Below are 17,325 nucleotides of genomic sequence, written 5' to 3' on the forward strand. Positions count from 1 at the left end.
ACATGTTGTCATTGCTGTTTGGTAAAGGTCTACACACTCCACAGAGCGCAGGTCTGCAAGCAGCAGCACCTTGAACTTCAGCTTGCTCGTGGGAGCCTCCGTGTCATTTCCTTTCTGGTTCACATAGAGTTCAGGTTATTGGGGCTTTAGATGGTGTCATGGGAGAGAATCCGATAGAGAGTGTGTGGGGTGATGTCCTTGAGGTGATAGTAGCTTTTCAGCTCAGCCCTGTGTGGAGCGGTTGAAGGAAATGGTCGTGGATCTTAGCAGTACACTTTTTAAAAATTGAGAACATAGGCTGGATATAAACCATCGGCTTCATCTGCCAGGCCTTTGCCTACCTGTAAGACAAGAGAGACGCTCAAACCCCAAGGGAAAGAGGCTTGTAGGGAAAAAAAACCCCAAGCATCTCGCCCTTGAAATTACGTGCTAATGCGAGTGGAGAGGCGCCCTCCATCTCCAAGGAATCTTATACCCATCTGTCTTGTTCCCCGGAGAGGGTAATTACTCCTTTGTAAAGCAATCTGAGATGATATGGAAGGTGCAAAGTAGTGTTTATTTTTTAGACATCTAGCAGAGAATATCCTAATCTGGTGAGTTCCTGTTTCTATTTCTCCCTCTTTAACTTGGGCCATTTCTTGGGCACAGGCTCCTCGTGGACCTCTGACTGCCTCCTGCCCCGTAACGGGTCCTGAGCACCTTTGGGGCTGGCAGCCCGGCTGCACAGAGCCTCCCAGAGCTTTTGTTTGATGGCCTTGCCTAGTTCCAAGCTGTACCTCTTGGGGGTCCCTGAAGGATTCCACAGCATGGGCTCGACCACAGCGTGGTACAGCGCCCGGTAACCCTCTGTGGGGAGGCCGTGGATGGTTAGGGTGTCCGACAACTGCCGTCTCTTTCTGGCTTCAGGAAGCAACACCCGGCCCTTCCAGGCTGCTGTCCCAATGTCCCGGGGTAGCACTTGGGTGGCTGCCACATGTTCAGCATATCTGTTCTCAAGATCTTGGCGGACTGTTACTTTTTTCTCCTTTGAACTTTCTTTACTCTAGCCAGGAAGAAAGCAGAGAAGTCAAAGCTAAAACTTGAGAAGGGAGCTCAGAATAATTATCTGGGATTTGTGTCCCAGAGTCTTGGTTACAGCCACAACCAACATTTGTCTAGCGTGTTCTAGTTTACTGAATTCCTTCATGTATACCACTGCATGCGTTCCCCATATCCCTGTAAGGTCAGCAGGAGACAGCTTTAAAGGAAAGGAAATTGGAATTGGTTTGCCCAAGGCCACACAACTAGAAAGTTAATAACCACAGTTGTCATCTATTGAATGCCACGCAGGATCCTAAGCCCTTTTTTCTGTGCCAGGCTCTGTTCAAAAGCCCTTTGCGTGTATTAACTCATTTAATCCTCACGAAACCCTATGAGGGAAGGGCTGTTATCCCCTACTTTATAGGTGACAAAAACCAAGTCAGAAAGAGGCTAAGCCCACCGTTGTCCTTAATTATAGTCAAAGCTGGGATTTGAACCCAACAGCTTATCTCCGGGGAGCATTCTGAGCTCCGTTGGCCACCATGAGTGATGGAGCTGAACTCAGATCAGGCCTCTGGATGCCAAGTTCTCCCCGTGGAGGCTCAGCTAGGTCTGGCTCACCTTGTGTTCCAGTGTGCGTGCCCGCACACTCCACCCATATCCTGGCCTTTCCCTCCCTTATTTTCCCTTTATGACAAGTTCCTTTTGTCTATGTTTAGGAAAGCCACTTCATCCTCCTATAGAACTAGGCAGGGTGTAAGTAACATGCCCCCATATCTGCTGCTCTCTGCACTGTGTCATGCTGCCGTCCCCTGCCCCCACCCTCCACCACCCGCAATCCTGTCTTTGACTAGGCTATCCTTCGTATAAATCTCTGAAGCATTGATATTCTCTAGCTGACATTTCCCTGTCCCCTCATCACATTTTCTCCCTGACCAGCCATCATCTACCTCATTAATTCCTCCTGCAGGCCTCCTGGGCCTGGGTGAGCCCCGTCGCTGCCCCACAGGCCACTTGATCTTGGAGCTGTTGGAGTTTCTTATCCTGCCCCGCCGGGTAGCGTTCATTGCTGACTCCTCCTTGGGCTTTAATCTCTTCGAGGGTTTTGCTTCTCCAAATCGGCATGGTGTGGGGTAGCACTTCTCCTTCAGTTGTCTCCTGAGCACCAGCTTCACCAAGGAGAATGAACTGGCAATAAACGGGTTCTTTACAACTTCCCAAGAAGAGGTGATCCCTGGTGCTGGGGCGTTGATGTCCTGCTTTGCACGCATTCTAGCCGTCCAGATGTTGGTGAGAGTTGGTGAGTCCACATAGCAGTCCTGAAGCCTGGTGTTCAGTAAGATAGACTGTCGGAGTCCATAAGTGGGCATGCCAGAGTCTCGTCTTAGATAGATTGGATGCTAGAAGTATAAGCAGAGAACAAAGGAATAAAAAAGACCAGTTCTCAAGCAGAGACCAGAAGCAGAGACTTTGGAGGCGAAGTCTTAACATCATTTTAGAGACCATTCCTTCCACATCCATCTTAGAAATCTTTCTACACATCCTCTCCCCTGCTCACCAAAGACTTTTGTACCAAGGTCACGATGATATTCAGGCTCTCAGAGAACATAACATGCTTGGGCCAGAAGTGGGGGATCAAGGTGCTTTACAAGAAAAAAAAGATAATTCATGTCTGTCAGGAAGCAAAGGGAACCTGTGGCAAAAAAGGGATGGGAGACAGGATCACTCAAGATTCCTATAGGAGCTGCAGTCAATACTCATCCGTGCTGCCACACAGAAATGACAGCAGGTAAAGTCCTGCCACACCCTGATAACATTTTCTAACGAGGTTGCCATGAGCCAAGAAAAGCTTCTATACAGGGAAATATCCTCTGAGGTCCATAAAGACAATAGCACAATTGTAAGTGATGCTAGCCTCCATTTCTTGGGACCAGCCAAGAACAAGGGAACAATCTGGATAGATTAAAATCACATATTTAAAGAGACCTGGCTTTCTAAGAAATGTCATCGATAAAAAATAAAATCACCTTACCATATTTCAGTTGCCTTAAATTTTATTTTAGCTAGCTTAGTAGGGGGAAGACATATGTATTTTCTTTTCCTTTTTTCTCTTTTGTTTTTGTTTTGTTTTGTTTTGTTTTAATATTTCTAGTCACCTGTCTTGCTCTGCCTCAGTCACGTATGGGCAAATTGCAGTTTTAGATTGTGGCTTACATGCAGGCAGTTTTGAGCCATTATTTCTAGTATTTGTGATGTCACTTTGGTTTGTGATGTGGATGTGGGTGGGTGTTACATCATCGGATTTTATAGTGAAATTATGTTGGAAGAAGTTCTATTTTGCTGTGCTTCCAGGAACTTCTGAAGTCCTCATTTCCCCCAAAGTGGCTTGAGTGAATTCTGAAGATTTTAACATTCTTAAGAAGCATGCTTTGCGCGCCACGTAGTCAAATATACAGACCAGTTTTGTGGATACAGGTAGTGAGATGCATCCTTATATGTGCAAAAGTGCCCTTCTTCATGGACATAAAGAAGGTACTGTTAACTTCTCAGAATAGCTGCCAAGGTTAGGGACCAGAAATGAAAGAACACGTTCCTGCAGCCCTGGGCACCTCTCCCTGCGTGTCTCTCTCCCCAGGAGACTACATGGTTTCTGGAATGTGGTTTTAGTTTACATCCCATGGCAAATGCAGTAATTAGAGCTGTTAGCAGTGTCAAGAGCTTGAAACGAGAACAAAGACGCCTCTTCCTGGGAACTCTTGGGCATTGCCTAGCTCTTTATCAGGTGCTTGTCCTGTTGGTGGTTTTGATTTTTCATACACAAAATGCCAAAGGAGGCTCCCTCCCAAGGGGGAGGAGAGCGAAATGATGGAAAAACAGAGTATGAGTCTGGCAGGCGTTCCTGGAATCGCATGTGTTGCCTGTTTTGATTTTTCGAGTGTTGTCCCTGGAGTGAATCAAAGTCTGCAAGCAGACCGCACCACAGGCCGTGGTGGAACCACCTCCAGGCCGATGGCATCTGGACCCACAGACATTTGGGAGGACAATGGGGTCCATTCAGCGGTGAGCCCTGGCCTCACCTCCCGAGAGGTGGGTCAGTTTTAGAGCAGGGCATTGGAAAGGGTTTGTCTTTGGGAAGGGTTTGCGAACGTCTGGAGACTGGGCAGGCAAGCATCCTTTCAAAGCCAGTGAATCCCGGAAAGGTGGCACCAGGCTCTTGGGCTACTGTCTGCCTTTACTCTGCATGGCAGGTACAGAAGGGAAAGGTTGGGTAAGAAAGGCATTCTGGGAGAAGCTCTTCTGGTTATCCTTTCTCCTTCCACATCTTGAGGTTGGCCTTCCCACACCTCCTCTTTCCAAACACTCATCTGTTGTATTTACTTTCCTAGGGCTTTTACTCAATGACCACATGACACTGCGTATGGCTCCAAGGAACACTCTAAATCTTCTTCTAGCACAGAGCTGTTCACATGGTGGCTGATACATACTCTTCAATTCCATCAAATTCTGCCTTCTCTCCTTTCAATATAACTCATTTCAATTGACTGCACCCCAACAGAAAACCCTCACAATCCTTGGAACTAACCCAGCATAATTTGTCCTGTGTTCTTTCTCCCACATCAGTAAAATCCGTATTTATTCAATGCTTACTTTAGGCCTGGCACTGCTGTAGGCACTTTACAAGCATCCTCTGCTAAAATGATACCAACGGTCTTATGAATTTGGGTTCTGTTGCCATCCCTACTTTACAGATGAAGAAACTGAGGCACAAATTTCTCAAGAACCATGCCCCAAAGCTAGTAACCAACAAAGGCTGGACTCAACCAAAGTCTATAGCATCCTTGCCCTTGCTGTGCTCTCACCAAGCTACCACCGTGATGCTTTGCTTCTCATCTGGTCGGCCCATCCACATACCATACTTGTCTTATCCTTGTCACAAGACTTCCTCTGGACTTATGAGTTAGTCTGCTTGCATTGACGTCTCAGATCCATCTCTCAACGGGCAAGTGAAGTCACATCTCTGAACCTTATTTTCCTCATCTGTGAGATGGGGATAGTCGCAGTGCCTATGCTAGATCAATGTGAGGAAGAAACGGGACAATATATGTGGAGCACTTGGCATGGCTCCTGGCACATAATAAGCACTCAGTAAGTAATGTTCTTATTAACATTATTAATATCATGGCCCATTTGCCCATCTGACCTTGTGTTCCTGTTGCCCATGGTCTGAGTGACATCACCCAACATTTGATATGAACTTTCTCTCGGGTCCTTTCTGTGCATTCATCTGGTATATGAGGCCAACTCACGAGCCTCTCGAAGTGGAGAATGTTTCTGATCTGACTTGTGCATCTCAACATTTCTTTGCCATTAATCCATCTTCACTAAACATTTATCAGATTCATCAGCTTAACAAAAGCAGTGCATTTAGAGGAGGTACATTTCCACCTGGTTGTGGGAGTTGTCCAGAACATTCCATGCTTGGTTAGACAGAAAGAAAAGCGGGTCCCTGAGGATATGCTAAGGAAAGTGACTAGTCTTTAATAGAGATTGTTCCATCAAAGGTTGTTCAGAATTACGAAGTCAGGACCGAGAGGCTCTCTTTGGTTTGGGGTCCTGAAACCATGATAAGAGTTTCCATTGTTGGTGCTAGCACTTGATTCATGAACTTGGGGTTAAGGAAGTAGGGCTCCTCTGTTGCTCAAAGGCCTGTCCCTCAGTTTGATTTTCCAATGAACCTTTTTTATTCTGCTGAGCTCAGTCTAAATAACTTTTATTTTCCACCCATCATTTGGAGCTGTGCTTCCTGACATATCTAAACCACCACTTCTATTTGGAAACACATCTGCCCTTCTTTGATGCTTAGCCAAGCTCTCCTCGCTGTATTTTTAGCTCCTATAATGTTTCTTCTTTCTTTTTTCCTTTACTATAAACTTTCTTCTCTTTAATTTCTCTTAGCTCCTCTTCTCTTTCTGGAGGATCAGTCAATAAAGAGGAAATTGAGCCAATTTGTATTAATTCTTGTCTTTTCCCTTCATAATCCACTCCCAAATTCTAGTGGAATTTAGTTGAAAATGTTTTTAACACCTAAGCAGTAAACTTCCACACCCTTAGGGGAACATATCTGAGGTCCATGATGTAGAATGTTTAGGAAAGAAGAGAAAAACTTTGGATGAGAGAATTTGAAGATTCCTGAACCATGATGCAAACTCTGAGGACCAGTGATTTAGACCACATGTGTTGGATACGCACCTATCATGGGCCAAATATGTAAAATAAGGGTGCCCTGCCCACCCTTCTCACCTGACTCTAAGCTCCCAGATGGGGCCACCTGGATGTCCCGCAAACACCTCTAACTCATTATGTTCAAACCAAATTCTCTCTCCCTTCACCCCCATCAGAACAAGCAAACTACTATTTCTCTTGAATTTTTCATCACTACGCAGTTGCCTGGCCCAGAAACCTGGGAGATAGGATCAATAAAAGTACTGTGCAGAGCCGAGCCTGAGGCTAAAGGAAAATCAGGAACCTTGATCCTGTTTTTATTTAAAAGGTTGATATTTTGTTCATCTTGAATTTTTTGGCATTCATTTAGATTTTTTAATAGATTGCATTAAAACACTACTTATTAAATGTATTTCATATATTTTTAAATCTGTTAAATAATATTTCTTTCTTTGATTACTGAGAGTTTTGGGCCCCCTTAAATTTTGTACCTGAGGTGAGTGCCTCTCTCACTTCACCCTAATCCTGGCCCTGGACCACTCAGTAAGCATTTTGTCACCAGAAGCCCATAAGGACAAGACAATTTACCTTGGTGACTGGGAGTGTAGTCCTAGAGTCCCACGGCCGGGGTTTGAAGCCCAGCTCCACCCACTATGTGAAATTTGGGTGAGCCATTTAACCTCTCTGTATGAGGGGTGGTAAGGGTACCTCCTTCATAGGGTCCACTGAGAGGCAAGCACTGCACCCTGCCTGAGTTTGGCAAAGTCCTCAGTCAGTGTTTGCCATGGTTGTTATGAGAACCAGGCTCCTCATCCAGTGCTTGCTCCACAACATGACTGGGCTGTGAGCAGAAATCGCCCCAGCTAGAGTTTCAATATACCAGGATCACCCAAACTCCACCAGCTGAGATCTCCCAGCTTTTTGGCAAATCCTGCTGCCCTCAGAGGAATCGAAGGGCCAAACTGCAGAGCGCAAGCAGGCAAAGAGATAGACGCCATCTTCCTGAAGGCCCAGGGGCTACGGTCAGTGTCCTCACTCTTTCCATGAAATAAAGCTGCTAACTGACTGAGGCATGCGAAGTATTGAAATGAATATTTCAGGCTGCTCCTCACCAGGGCCAGGACCACATAAGTGAGCAAAAGACCTTGAGCCATTAAGTGCCCTGACCTAGACTGGCGAGGCTATATTTTTAGCCTCTGTGCACTGTTTCCATCACCTGTGCTGAGTTCTAAGCTGGAAAAGAGGGGAGGGAGGCCTGGGGAAGGCATGAGGGATGTTTCTCATAGCAGCCAGTGGGGGCAGGAGCTTGCCCGCTATTTCTGAGTTCTGTTGGACAAGCCAGCTTCCTAGGCATGCAACCTGTGTATGGACACAGGTCCCTGGGCTTAGAACAGCCCCACACTTGGTTTAATGCTCTGTGGTCACCATCTTGAAATTCTTAATCATTTTGAACACGAGATCCCCACATTTTCATTTCTGATTGGGCCCTGAGAATTACATAGCCCACTCTGGGTGTACACAAGGCCAGGAGAGCCAAATGAAGGAAGGAGGCTGGTTCCCATCCTGCAGGGGGGCAGCACAGGCTGAAGCTACTATCATGAGGCAAGAATCCCCAGACTTAGCCAAATAAATCTTATTTTAAATCTCCTGCCTGCCCCTTCCTGTGTCTTCCTCTGAAACTGGGATGAGATGCGAAAGAAACTTGTCAACTGTAGAGCTATGTCCTGTTTTGCTCAAACCTTTCGTCAGCTCTCCATTTAAAACAGTCCACAGATCACTGTCTGTCAACAACATCATTTCTTATCTTTGTAGTACTTTCAGCTCTCTGAAATTGACGTTATTTTCATGTGAGTTGACTGGCTCCTCCCCACTATTAGAATGTAAGCTTGTCCTGCTGCTGCTCTTGGCGTGTTTCTCAGTAGGTGTTTTTTTTTTTTTAATTATTAAATTTATTGAGGTAACATTGGCTAATGACATAAATTTCAGGTGTAGAATATTATATTTCAGTAACTGGATACGCTATTGTGTGCTCACCACCCAAAATCTAGTTTCCTTCCTTTTCCCCTCACAAAACATTTGTTGAAATGGAGGAAGGTTCACCTTTATTGAGTGCTTACTTTGTGCTGATGGTTTCACCTGCATCTTCTCATTTCATTCTCCTTGTGGGTGCTCCTGCCTGTGCCTGCACAGGCACAAGTTAGAGGTGAAGAGTTCCCAGGTCCTGCCGGAGGAGGAGGAGATTTTGGAAGCAGGGAAGGGCCCAAAATGGTGGAGAAGAGAAGGTGAGCAAGAATGGGAGACAGCAGGTGGGATATGGAGGGTGTGTCCCCAAGGACTGGGTGTCCCTTGGTGGTGGTGGGGGTGTCCTCCTGCTCCAATGAGGATCCCAGAGGATTCTTGAACTCGGGAATGACACAGTGAAAACAATGACCGAACAAGATTCTTCTTGCCTCAGTTCTGGGTCGCGTGGGTGGAAAGGGACGAAGATTGAGAGGCCTCGTGGGAAGAAGGTGTGGCTTTGGGGCCCAGCCTTGGGAACAGCATGGGGGGTGAGGTGGGAAGAGGCGGACCCAGGGAGTGGGCGATGGGGCGGCTCCGGGGTGGCAAGGGGGCGCAGGGACCGAGGGGGACTAAGGGGGGCCGGAGAGCCCGCGGGCCGGGACCGCCCCAGCCCCGCTCTGGGATCCGCGAGTCGGCACACGAGGGCAGATGCTCCTGCAGCCGCGCCGGGCGCAGGCCCGCACTTGCAAGCCCGGGACCAGGGACTTGAAAGCACCCGGCGCGCCGCCCGGACCTGCCTCGCGGGGCGTCACCACAGCGCTTTAGGCGGGAGCTGAAGGAAAATCTTCTCTGCCTGGGGGAATGCGAAGGAGGAGGGAGGCCCACGGCAGACCCCGAGTGCAGCCGGGGAAGATCCGAGGGGTGGGAGGGCAAAGGGCCTGCTACGTTGAGGGCCGAGAGTTTAAGGAAGCTTGCGCTCTCTTAGCCCCGGTATCCTAGTCTGTCAAAAAAGCATCATTGCCCCATCCATTTCTGGATTGCTCTGTGTTGGGCGCTTTACTTGCTTCTACGTCACCTAATCTTGTGAAAGCCTTTTATGATTCCTCTTTTGCAGATGTCCGAGGCTCAGACAGAGGATGAAACTTGCCCCAGCTGACAAAGGATATGAGAGAGGATTCGGAACCGGGCGCAGTAGGCTGCCTCTGTGGCTGCAAGAATCGGGATGGTGAAAAAGAACTGCATTGTCTAAGCTCCTACTGTGCGTGTGTAAAAGTTTCCATGCATCTCTTCATTTAGTACTACCACTTTGGAAGTAGTTGCTATCAACGCCCCCATTCAACAGATGAGGAAATTGAAGTAAGAGAGTTATTTTTCCTTAAAACTTGCACAAGATCTTATAGGTGACCGAGTGGAATATGAACCCGGACAGGCTGACTCCAGAGCACCCTTTTTAAAAACACAACAATGAGCCTAGCAGGGAAAAGCGGTTTGTAAACTGCTGTTCTGATTATTACCGCTGCGGTTGAGCCCGTGTGTGGGTTACGGCCCGAGTGAGGGTGGAGCTGGGGTCACTGGGCTCCCGGCCCGCTCCAGCCAGGCCAAACCTCCGCGTGGGGACTCAGAGGCGCGGACCCGGACCCCACCCTTCACCTGCTGGCCCGGCTCCTGGATCAGACCAATAAAATGCTCCGCGGGGACTGGCCCAGGTGAGGAGGAGATGTGGGCGGGGGCCTGGCTCGTGAGTGGCAGGCACGGCGCGAGGGCGGGGTGAAGGGGGCGTGCGCAGTCGGCTCCGCCCCTCCGGCCTCGCGGAGGAACCAGGAGGGCCCGCAGCGGCCGGGGAGGTGGCGGCGCTGGGGAGGGCGGGCCGGGGCGGGGCGGCCGGGCGGCCGGGGCGGGGCCACGCTCGAGCCCCGCGTCCCGCTCCCATGGCCGCCCCCGGCTCCCCGCGCTGCCCCCTCTCCCCCGGGCCGCGCCCCGGGGCCCCGCACTGACGGCCCATGGCGCCGCCCGCCGCCCGCCTCGCCCTGCTCTCCGCCGCCGCGCTCACGCTGGCGGCCCGGCCCGCGCCCAGCCCTGGCCTCGGCCCCGGACCCGGTGAGTGAGCGACCCCCGACGCCGGCCCTACGCGGAATCAGCCCGAGGGGCCCGCCTGGGGGCCCGATCCCCTCGCCACTACCTTCCGGGACTCCTTGTCCAAGCCCCTCAGCGACGCCCCTCGGGCGGGGGCGGTATCCCACTTCAGGACCCGGGACTCGCTCCAGGCTCCTCAGCGACGCCCCAGAGCCCGGTGGGTGCCCATCCGCCTGAGGACCTGGGAGTCCTTCAGCGACGCCCCCTAGGCCGGGACGCCCTCTCGGCCGTAGTCCCTCCTGAGACCCTTTCGCCAAGCTCCTCAGCGCCTCCCCCGGGCCGGGACGCCCCCTCGGCCTCGGTACCTCCTGGGGTCCGGTCCCTCAGTTTCTCAGCGGCGCATCTCCAGCCGGGACGCTCTCCCACCCCTCCTCAAGACGCTGCACCCCTCCCCAAACCCCTCAGCGACTCCCCCGCCCCTGGGGCCGGGATCCCCTCTGCACGCCTCCCACTACGGCCCTGCGCCCCCGCCACCTACACCGGTGGACCCCAGCGCCTCCCCGCTCCCAGAGAGGGTGCCCAGCCCCTCTGCCCGGGTCGCGGATGCGCTCGCTAGCCCGACACTATAGTTTCTTCCTCGCGAGGAGTCGAGTTGACTTCTTCGCCGAGCTAGAGGCATATCCGAGTCCTGAGAGCACCCGCAGTACCCAGCCGGGAAGCCCCTCCCTACCCCCCCGGGGCCGCTTTGAACTTCCCCGTGACTCGGTGCCACCCCGGCTTGGAGGGAGGAGGAAAAGAAGGGATGAGAGGGAACGTAGCCACTACAGAGCTTAGGGTGCTTATCCTGAAGGTGCAGTGCAAAGCCCCGTTTCTCTGGTAAGCCCCACACGTTGACCAAGGTCACCCGCTTCCCAGGACAAGGTCAAGGTCAGGTCTATCGAGGTGAGGCCCTGGACCTGGATGGAAGCTGGTACTTTGCTTAGCTTCCATACACACCCTTCCTTGAAGCAGAACTCTTTCCAAGTGGAAGAGCAGGCAAAAGGGCGTTGGCTGGCCCAGTTACATTTCTCTGCAGGTTGTTTGGGTATTGAGAATTGGGCATCAGTGAAAAGGACAGGAAGAGTTTATTCCTGGTTTGCCCAAGTAGGAAGACTGGTCTCTGGGTTCTCCACCCAAAGTTGCAATCTATGATGTTGGAAAGACAGGATTTTGCTGCTGAAGGAAAACTCAGAGTTGCTTTGTTTACTTAACAGCTTGGATCAGTGAAAACGATAGGACTCGGTGTTGTCTCTTACGGTGTAACTTTGGGCCATACCTTCAGCTTTCTGAGCCTCCCTTTCCTCATTTTATAAAGGAGGGAAAATGATAGTTCCCTTGCAGAGTGTTGTGAAAATTAAATTATATACTGCAGGTAACACACCCACATATAGAAGACAGTCAATAAACATATTTTAATAATACTTTTTATAGTGCTTCACAGTTCACTAAGTGCTAGACACCTCATTTGCCCTGGGAATGCTCTGAGCTTCCAGTCTGATTAATCCCTGTAAACGGCAAAGCTTGGCTTTAGATCAGTAGAAGGGGGGTCTACAAGGGCTGTAAACCTTAGGCTCAGGAAGTGGTTTCTGAGGGACCGGCAGCCTTCTAGAGGACTTCTACAAAAACTTCTATAGAAGGTTGATGACTTCTACTGTTTGCCGTATGTGAGGAATGAAGGAGGGAATTTCTGAGAGCCAGGATACGTCAACATAACTGTAACCTAGTAACCCCTGAGCACCAGTTTGCCATCTGTGTGGTCAGGATTTAATGTCCTCTACTGAGAGAGAGAGGTACTGGTGGAAATAAACTGGTTCCTCTTCTGGAAAGGACAGAGAAATAGCTCTGAAAAGTGTTCAGTGAGCCAACTCTGTGCTTACACTTGTTAGAAGGTGGCATCCTTTCCTCGGGCACCTTTGCTTTGCTAGGAAGGGTCAAAGGCAGCAGCTCTTACGTAGTTTGAACCTCAAACCTTGGTGTGCTTTTATTTGAGAGTCTGAGCTAGGGACAAATAACCATTGTGAAATGATTGATGATAAGTGGCCCAAGTTCCCAATTCATTGAACCTCACCAGCTCTTTTTTCTACTATTCTGATACATCAGTACTTTTGTGACTTTTCCTTTTCAGTTTTAGCAGTTTTAAGGTGGTATCACATGGTCTTGATCATCACATCCTGTCTAGAGCCTAACCACTAGTTTTTTAAAATCCTTTCCAATAAAAAACACGTTTTATTCTGAGGATATGCCAAAGCTGCCATTTTATATTTTTTGATACTGTAATTTTCTCTAGAATTTTGTGGATGGAAAAAATTATTTCAATACTTATATTCTGTACAATTTTGTGATATTTAAATTGCTGGTGGTTTGCATTTTTGAATGCTGACTTTATAAAAACAGTTAGCTCATTCCCCATCAATGCTACTTCTAATTACAGTGTGTAGCCAACCCCAAATGATCTCCCTTCTCTTCTCAATTCTCCCTTTCAGATTCTCTCCCTTCCTTCCCAACTGATAAGGAGGAAGATAGAGGTTAATGATGGAATCTAGATTCCCTTTTCAAGGAGGAAGGCAGCCAGGGCCATGGGGCTGAGGGGCTCTTTGAAGTGGGCTCCCATCCGGATTTTACTGTCCTTACAGAGGAGAGCAGAGCAGTAGGAAGAGCAGAGAAGCCTGGGCCGGACTTCAGCTATTTGAGATTTCTGCCAAAAGCAAACTACCTGCTTGGGCATTTCACCACATTTGGTTATCAGGTGGGCATCAACAGAGCTTCTCAACTCAGGTTACATTTGCTATAAACAGCCTTTTATAGTTGATGCTCCTTCTCCGCTGACTCCTCATCTAGAATTTATCCCATGAGCCGGTAGTATGTCTTGCCATAAAACCTATGAGTCCAGTTAACAGAGCTTCACACTGTACAGAGAGCCCTCTCCTTCTTGGGGACTTCATTAATAAAATGACCTGTATGCCACATAGGGGCTGAGAAGAGTGAAGTGGATCAACATGCATACCTGTTACTTTTATGCTTTGAGTATGTTAAGAAACACAAAACTGTCAAAACTGACCTGGTATTAAAGAACTCGGGTCTTTTTGTGAAAATTTGGTTTGGCCCCTAGACGAAGCTATTTAAATGTTTGAGATATGCAATGAAACCTTTTATAATGAGACCTCTTAATGCAAAAAGAAGTTCCATTTAGGCTTATTAGTAATAAACAGCAAGTTGGTGTACTTACTATGATATTGATACACTCACGATTTAGCATAGTTGAATCAACCGCAATAAATAATGAAGATAAAACATATTGCTTTAAATAGCTTCGTAATACAGATTAGGGATTTTTGGTGATGGGCAATATACCAACTTTAGTTTAGAATTTTTGAGCCTATAATGCCATCTGAGGCTCTAGGTCAGCTGTTGGCAATTATTTTTTGTAAAGTGCCAGACTAAATAATTTGGGCTTTGTGGACCACGTACCATCTCTCTGTTGCAATTACTCAACTCTGACTTTGTAGGTCAAAAGCAGCCATAGACAGAATGTAAATGGAGTGGTTTTGTTCTAATAAAACTTTATGGACAGTGAAATTTGAATTTCATGTAATTTTTATATGTCATACAACATTGTTCTTTTGATTGTTTTCAGCCATTTAAAAATTTAAAAACCATTTTTAGCTCGTAGGCCATACAAAAACAGGCAGTAGACCAGATTTGACCCCACAGACTTACTTTGCCAAGTCCTGTTCTAGGTCCATATGTATTGATTTTGTCCAACATTCAGTTAGGAAAGATGACAAAAAGACTTGATTTTGGTGAATGATTGAACCTTTTACTATTAACTAACTTCAAGAGACATATGGGAGAAATGGTTAAAATGGTAAATTTTATGTTATGTGTATTTTACCACAATTTTTTTAAAAAGATATATATGGGGGGAAGTTCACGCACATACATTTGGAGCTTTAGAAAGACTTTTAAAAAATGCTTTAAAAATAAATTCAGCATGGTTCCGTGTGCACTGCACAAAGAAAGCAGTGCCTGCCTTGGAACTGGCCCATGGTTTGTTCATGTTGCTTGGAACAAATGGTTGAGAGATCTATTTCTCAGAGGAAAGCCCAGGCAGCAGGTGGCACCAGCCCTGAGATTTAGAAAAACAGCCAGGGGAAAAAAAAAAAAAAAAGAAGAAGAAGAAGAAGAAGAAGAAAACAAACTTGTATCACTTTCCTAAACAGTTGAATTTTATTTCCATGGTTCTACCATCATTTAAAAAGTGGCCTTTAAAAAATAACAGTGAGCTTAGCATGGCTGATTATTTTGTTTTAATTAAAACATTTTTTAAAAGACAAAATGAAACATTCAAACATACCAAGTTGATTGTGTTTGTACTGTGGAACAATTAATGCAAAACACTTGAGAGAGGCCAGAAGTTTGCATCTGTAACTTTTACCTGAGTTTTTGCCTCCTGAATAAGGGATAACAGAGGAATAAGTGAATGTGTCCCCTAGAAAACTACCTATGCAAGTTTTGAGGTGAAATCTCCTCAAGCCCTTTGATGCCACTTGTCAGGTTAGTGCCTGGCTGACTCACTGTGCTGTCCCTGAATTGCTGAGAACGATCACTGACATTCCTTCCATATTCAGTTAGACCTTGAGAATCCAGCTGGAACCCAGAAGTATTCCTCTGGGGGAGCAGCCCGAGGTCACTCTTATGTTTTTCCCTCTCTCTGTTGTCTTCAGTGTCTTCCTGTCAAGATGGCAGTGCTTCCCCCCAGACCTCACCTCTGAGCTTTTATACTGGATTCAGACTGAACAGGGAAAGGAGAAAGGCCGTAGTATAAATATCAGAAGGGTATTCATACTCAAAAATAGCCACTCGACAGAAACTCGCCTTCTCCTCCTCTAAGGAAGTCTCCCGCTCACCCCCTTTTTAATCTTTTTAGGTAAACATCTCCCTAGCCTGAACTTGTACCAGTTTGAAGAGGAATGAAGCTGGGTGCTTGGAAGCACGTGGCAGACAAAATATTTTAGGCCACCTCCCATGCAGGGTCGCCTTGCGGCCTCCCGTTATAACAGGACCCTCTCCGGCTGCCCCCTCTGCTGGGCCCAGCTTCTAGTTTCTCTTGCCACTGCTTTAATCCCTGGCAGGTAGCCAAAGCATTAAACTTTTATTGTTCAATTTACCACAAGGGTGGGGACTTGCTTCTAGTGGGTTAAAGAGGCTGCAGCCGCTTCCAAACCCAAGTGTCACACCACATTAGCAACTTCAGATTTTGAGGGCTGGATTTCTTTCAGTTTGGTTAGATTCTTGGTTAGAATCAGAACAGTGTACTCACACTCGAAGTCGGAAAGCTAGCAAATAGTGAACACAACATAGGCCACTTGCAAAGATGATTCAGAGTGGTTGCAGCATCAGCATACAGGATTCACTCTACATGGTTTCTTTCTACCTTCCAAACAGATACGTGAGATGGCTGTCCCTGTTCCTTGGTATCCTCAAGTTAGATGAAAACATGGCGACTAAGTAGTTCTCTTCTGGACTAGTAGGACTTGTTAACCAATGCCATCACAGTATGTAAATTACTTGCTGCTGTTCAATCTATAAAAATTCATCTTCAAAGAAAATTATTGGGCTGGTAAAAATATTTTTAATAATGACCACAGAAGCCATATTTGTTTTTCTTTGATGTTCTTCCGAAGACCCTTCTGGTTTTAATCAGATTGTTCCCACATAAAATACAGTGGAAATCTACAATAATAAAATCCCTATTCCTATTTCTATGGGGAAATAAACAGGATGGGGACTGTCCTTTTAAGGGGCTTTCCCCTTCCCTTTCCCCAGACTCAAAGCCTCTATTACTGGTGGGTGTTTTGGCATCAGTTAAGGGCCTTCAATCCTTCCCTCCCTCCATGTTTTGCTCTTTCATTAAAGTGTTTCTGTTGTCTAATTATATCCTTTCAATCAAATTAGAGACTGCAGCATCTGGTGAGGGCCGTAACTGCTGCCATCTGCACCTCGTATATATACAGGCCTTTTCAGCTGAGAATCACTCAACTTCCAAATGGCAGGAAGAGATTTGGAAAAAGTTTAGTTGGAAGGGAGGTTAACTTAAAAGGAACGTCTTCAAAGGCTGGGTGCGACGCCCTGCTTGCTGTGATGTGTGCACTGCCATGCAGAGCTTCCTTGGCTTGGCTCCCCAAAGATTCTTCTCTAGCGCTTCTGGCAGATGAAGGGTCTCCGATTGTCTTAGCTGAAATGACTAGGTCTTCTCATCCTTGTTAGTGGCTTGAAGGGGCGTGGGACAAGCTGAACATTTCTCCCTTGAGAAGAATCTTCTGTTATATGACCACTGGTCAATGGATATGACCTTTTCTGTTTATTTGACCATTTCTTCTAATTCAGTGGTTTCAACTGGAGAAGATTTTGCCCCCAGGGGACATTTCGCAATATCTGGAGACATTTTTGATTGTCACAACTCGGTAAGGTGGGGGTGTGCTACTGGCATCTAGCGGGTAGAGGCCCGGGATGTTGCTAGACATTGTAGAATGCACAGGACAGCCCCACAACAAAGAATTATCCAGCCCCAAAATGTCAGTAATGATGAGGTTAAGAAACCCTGTCCTAATGGTATTATTCTTTTGTGCTTTTTTGCTGGTGGCCAGGAGTAGGCAGCTCTGATCAACATCTTTTTTCACTCTTAAGAAAGTAGATTCTTCATTATCCATGTTGAGCTCCTTAAGCATTTCTGTGAACCGTGTTTCAGAAATTTTAATGGAGTAAGGAGGTCTGTGATTCACTGTATGTTTCCGCTGTCTCTAAAATAAGATCGCCAGATTAAATACAGGACATTCAGTTAAATTTGAATTTCAGATAGACAATGAATCATTTTTTTGTATAAGTCTGTCTCATGCAATATTTGGGAATACTTATCTTAAAAAAAACATGATTCGTTGTTTATCTGAAATTCAGATTGAACTGGGTATC

The 17,325-nt window shown here is 47.2% G+C and overlaps 3 protein-coding genes across 8 annotated transcripts in view; 1 reads left to right on the forward strand and 2 right to left on the reverse strand.

Annotated features, from left to right (window-relative positions):
- Positions 1 to 551: 551 nt before the first annotated feature.
- C25H22orf31 (chromosome 25 C22orf31 homolog) lies at positions 552 to 11,892 on the reverse strand. Of its 5 annotated transcripts, none has more exons than XM_033097337.1 (4): positions 10,856 to 11,892; positions 8,361 to 8,464; positions 1,971 to 2,420; positions 552 to 1,042 (listed from the first exon to the last, which is right to left on the reverse strand). In XM_033097337.1, exons 3-4 carry the CDS (start codon positions 2,388 to 2,390, stop codon positions 608 to 610), a joined length of 855 nt encoding a protein of 284 aa, XP_032953228.1. In that variant the 5' UTR covers positions 2,391 to 2,420; positions 8,361 to 8,464; positions 10,856 to 11,892; the 3' UTR covers positions 552 to 607. The 5 variants fall into 5 exon arrangements, with proteins under 5 accessions (XP_032953228.1, XP_032953229.1, XP_032953230.1 ...); XM_033097338.1 differs by lacking the exon at positions 10,856 to 11,892 and adding an exon at positions 10,424 to 10,559; XM_033097339.1 differs by lacking the exons at positions 8,361 to 8,464; positions 10,856 to 11,892 and adding an exon at positions 10,424 to 10,551.
- LOC117017829 (collagen alpha-1(I) chain-like) lies at positions 8,695 to 10,246 on the reverse strand. The gene is made up of 3 exons (XM_033098421.1): positions 9,998 to 10,246; positions 9,788 to 9,909; positions 8,695 to 9,097 (listed from the first exon to the last, which is right to left on the reverse strand). The coding sequence occupies exons 1-3, from the start codon at positions 10,244 to 10,246 to the stop codon at positions 8,695 to 8,697; spliced, it is 774 nt and encodes a 257-aa protein (XP_032954312.1).
- The window catches only part of KREMEN1 (kringle containing transmembrane protein 1), a 66,805-nt gene continuing 59,629 nt past the window's right edge, over positions 10,150 to 17,325 (forward strand). Inside the window, exon 1 of one of the 2 annotated variants that reach the window (XM_033097333.1) lies at positions 10,150 to 10,341. In XM_033097333.1, coding sequence (XP_032953224.1) covers positions 10,245 to 10,341 — 97 coding nt within the window. In that variant the 5' untranslated portion in view covers positions 10,150 to 10,244. The remainder of the gene's footprint in view (positions 10,342 to 17,325) is intronic. The other variant, XM_033097332.1, reaches the window with a different exon arrangement.

The sequence above is a fragment of the Rhinolophus ferrumequinum genome, chromosome 25, assembly GCF_004115265.2.
Source record: "Rhinolophus ferrumequinum isolate MPI-CBG mRhiFer1 chromosome 25, mRhiFer1_v1.p, whole genome shotgun sequence".
Classification (NCBI taxonomy): Eukaryota; Metazoa; Chordata; class Mammalia; order Chiroptera; family Rhinolophidae; genus Rhinolophus; species Rhinolophus ferrumequinum.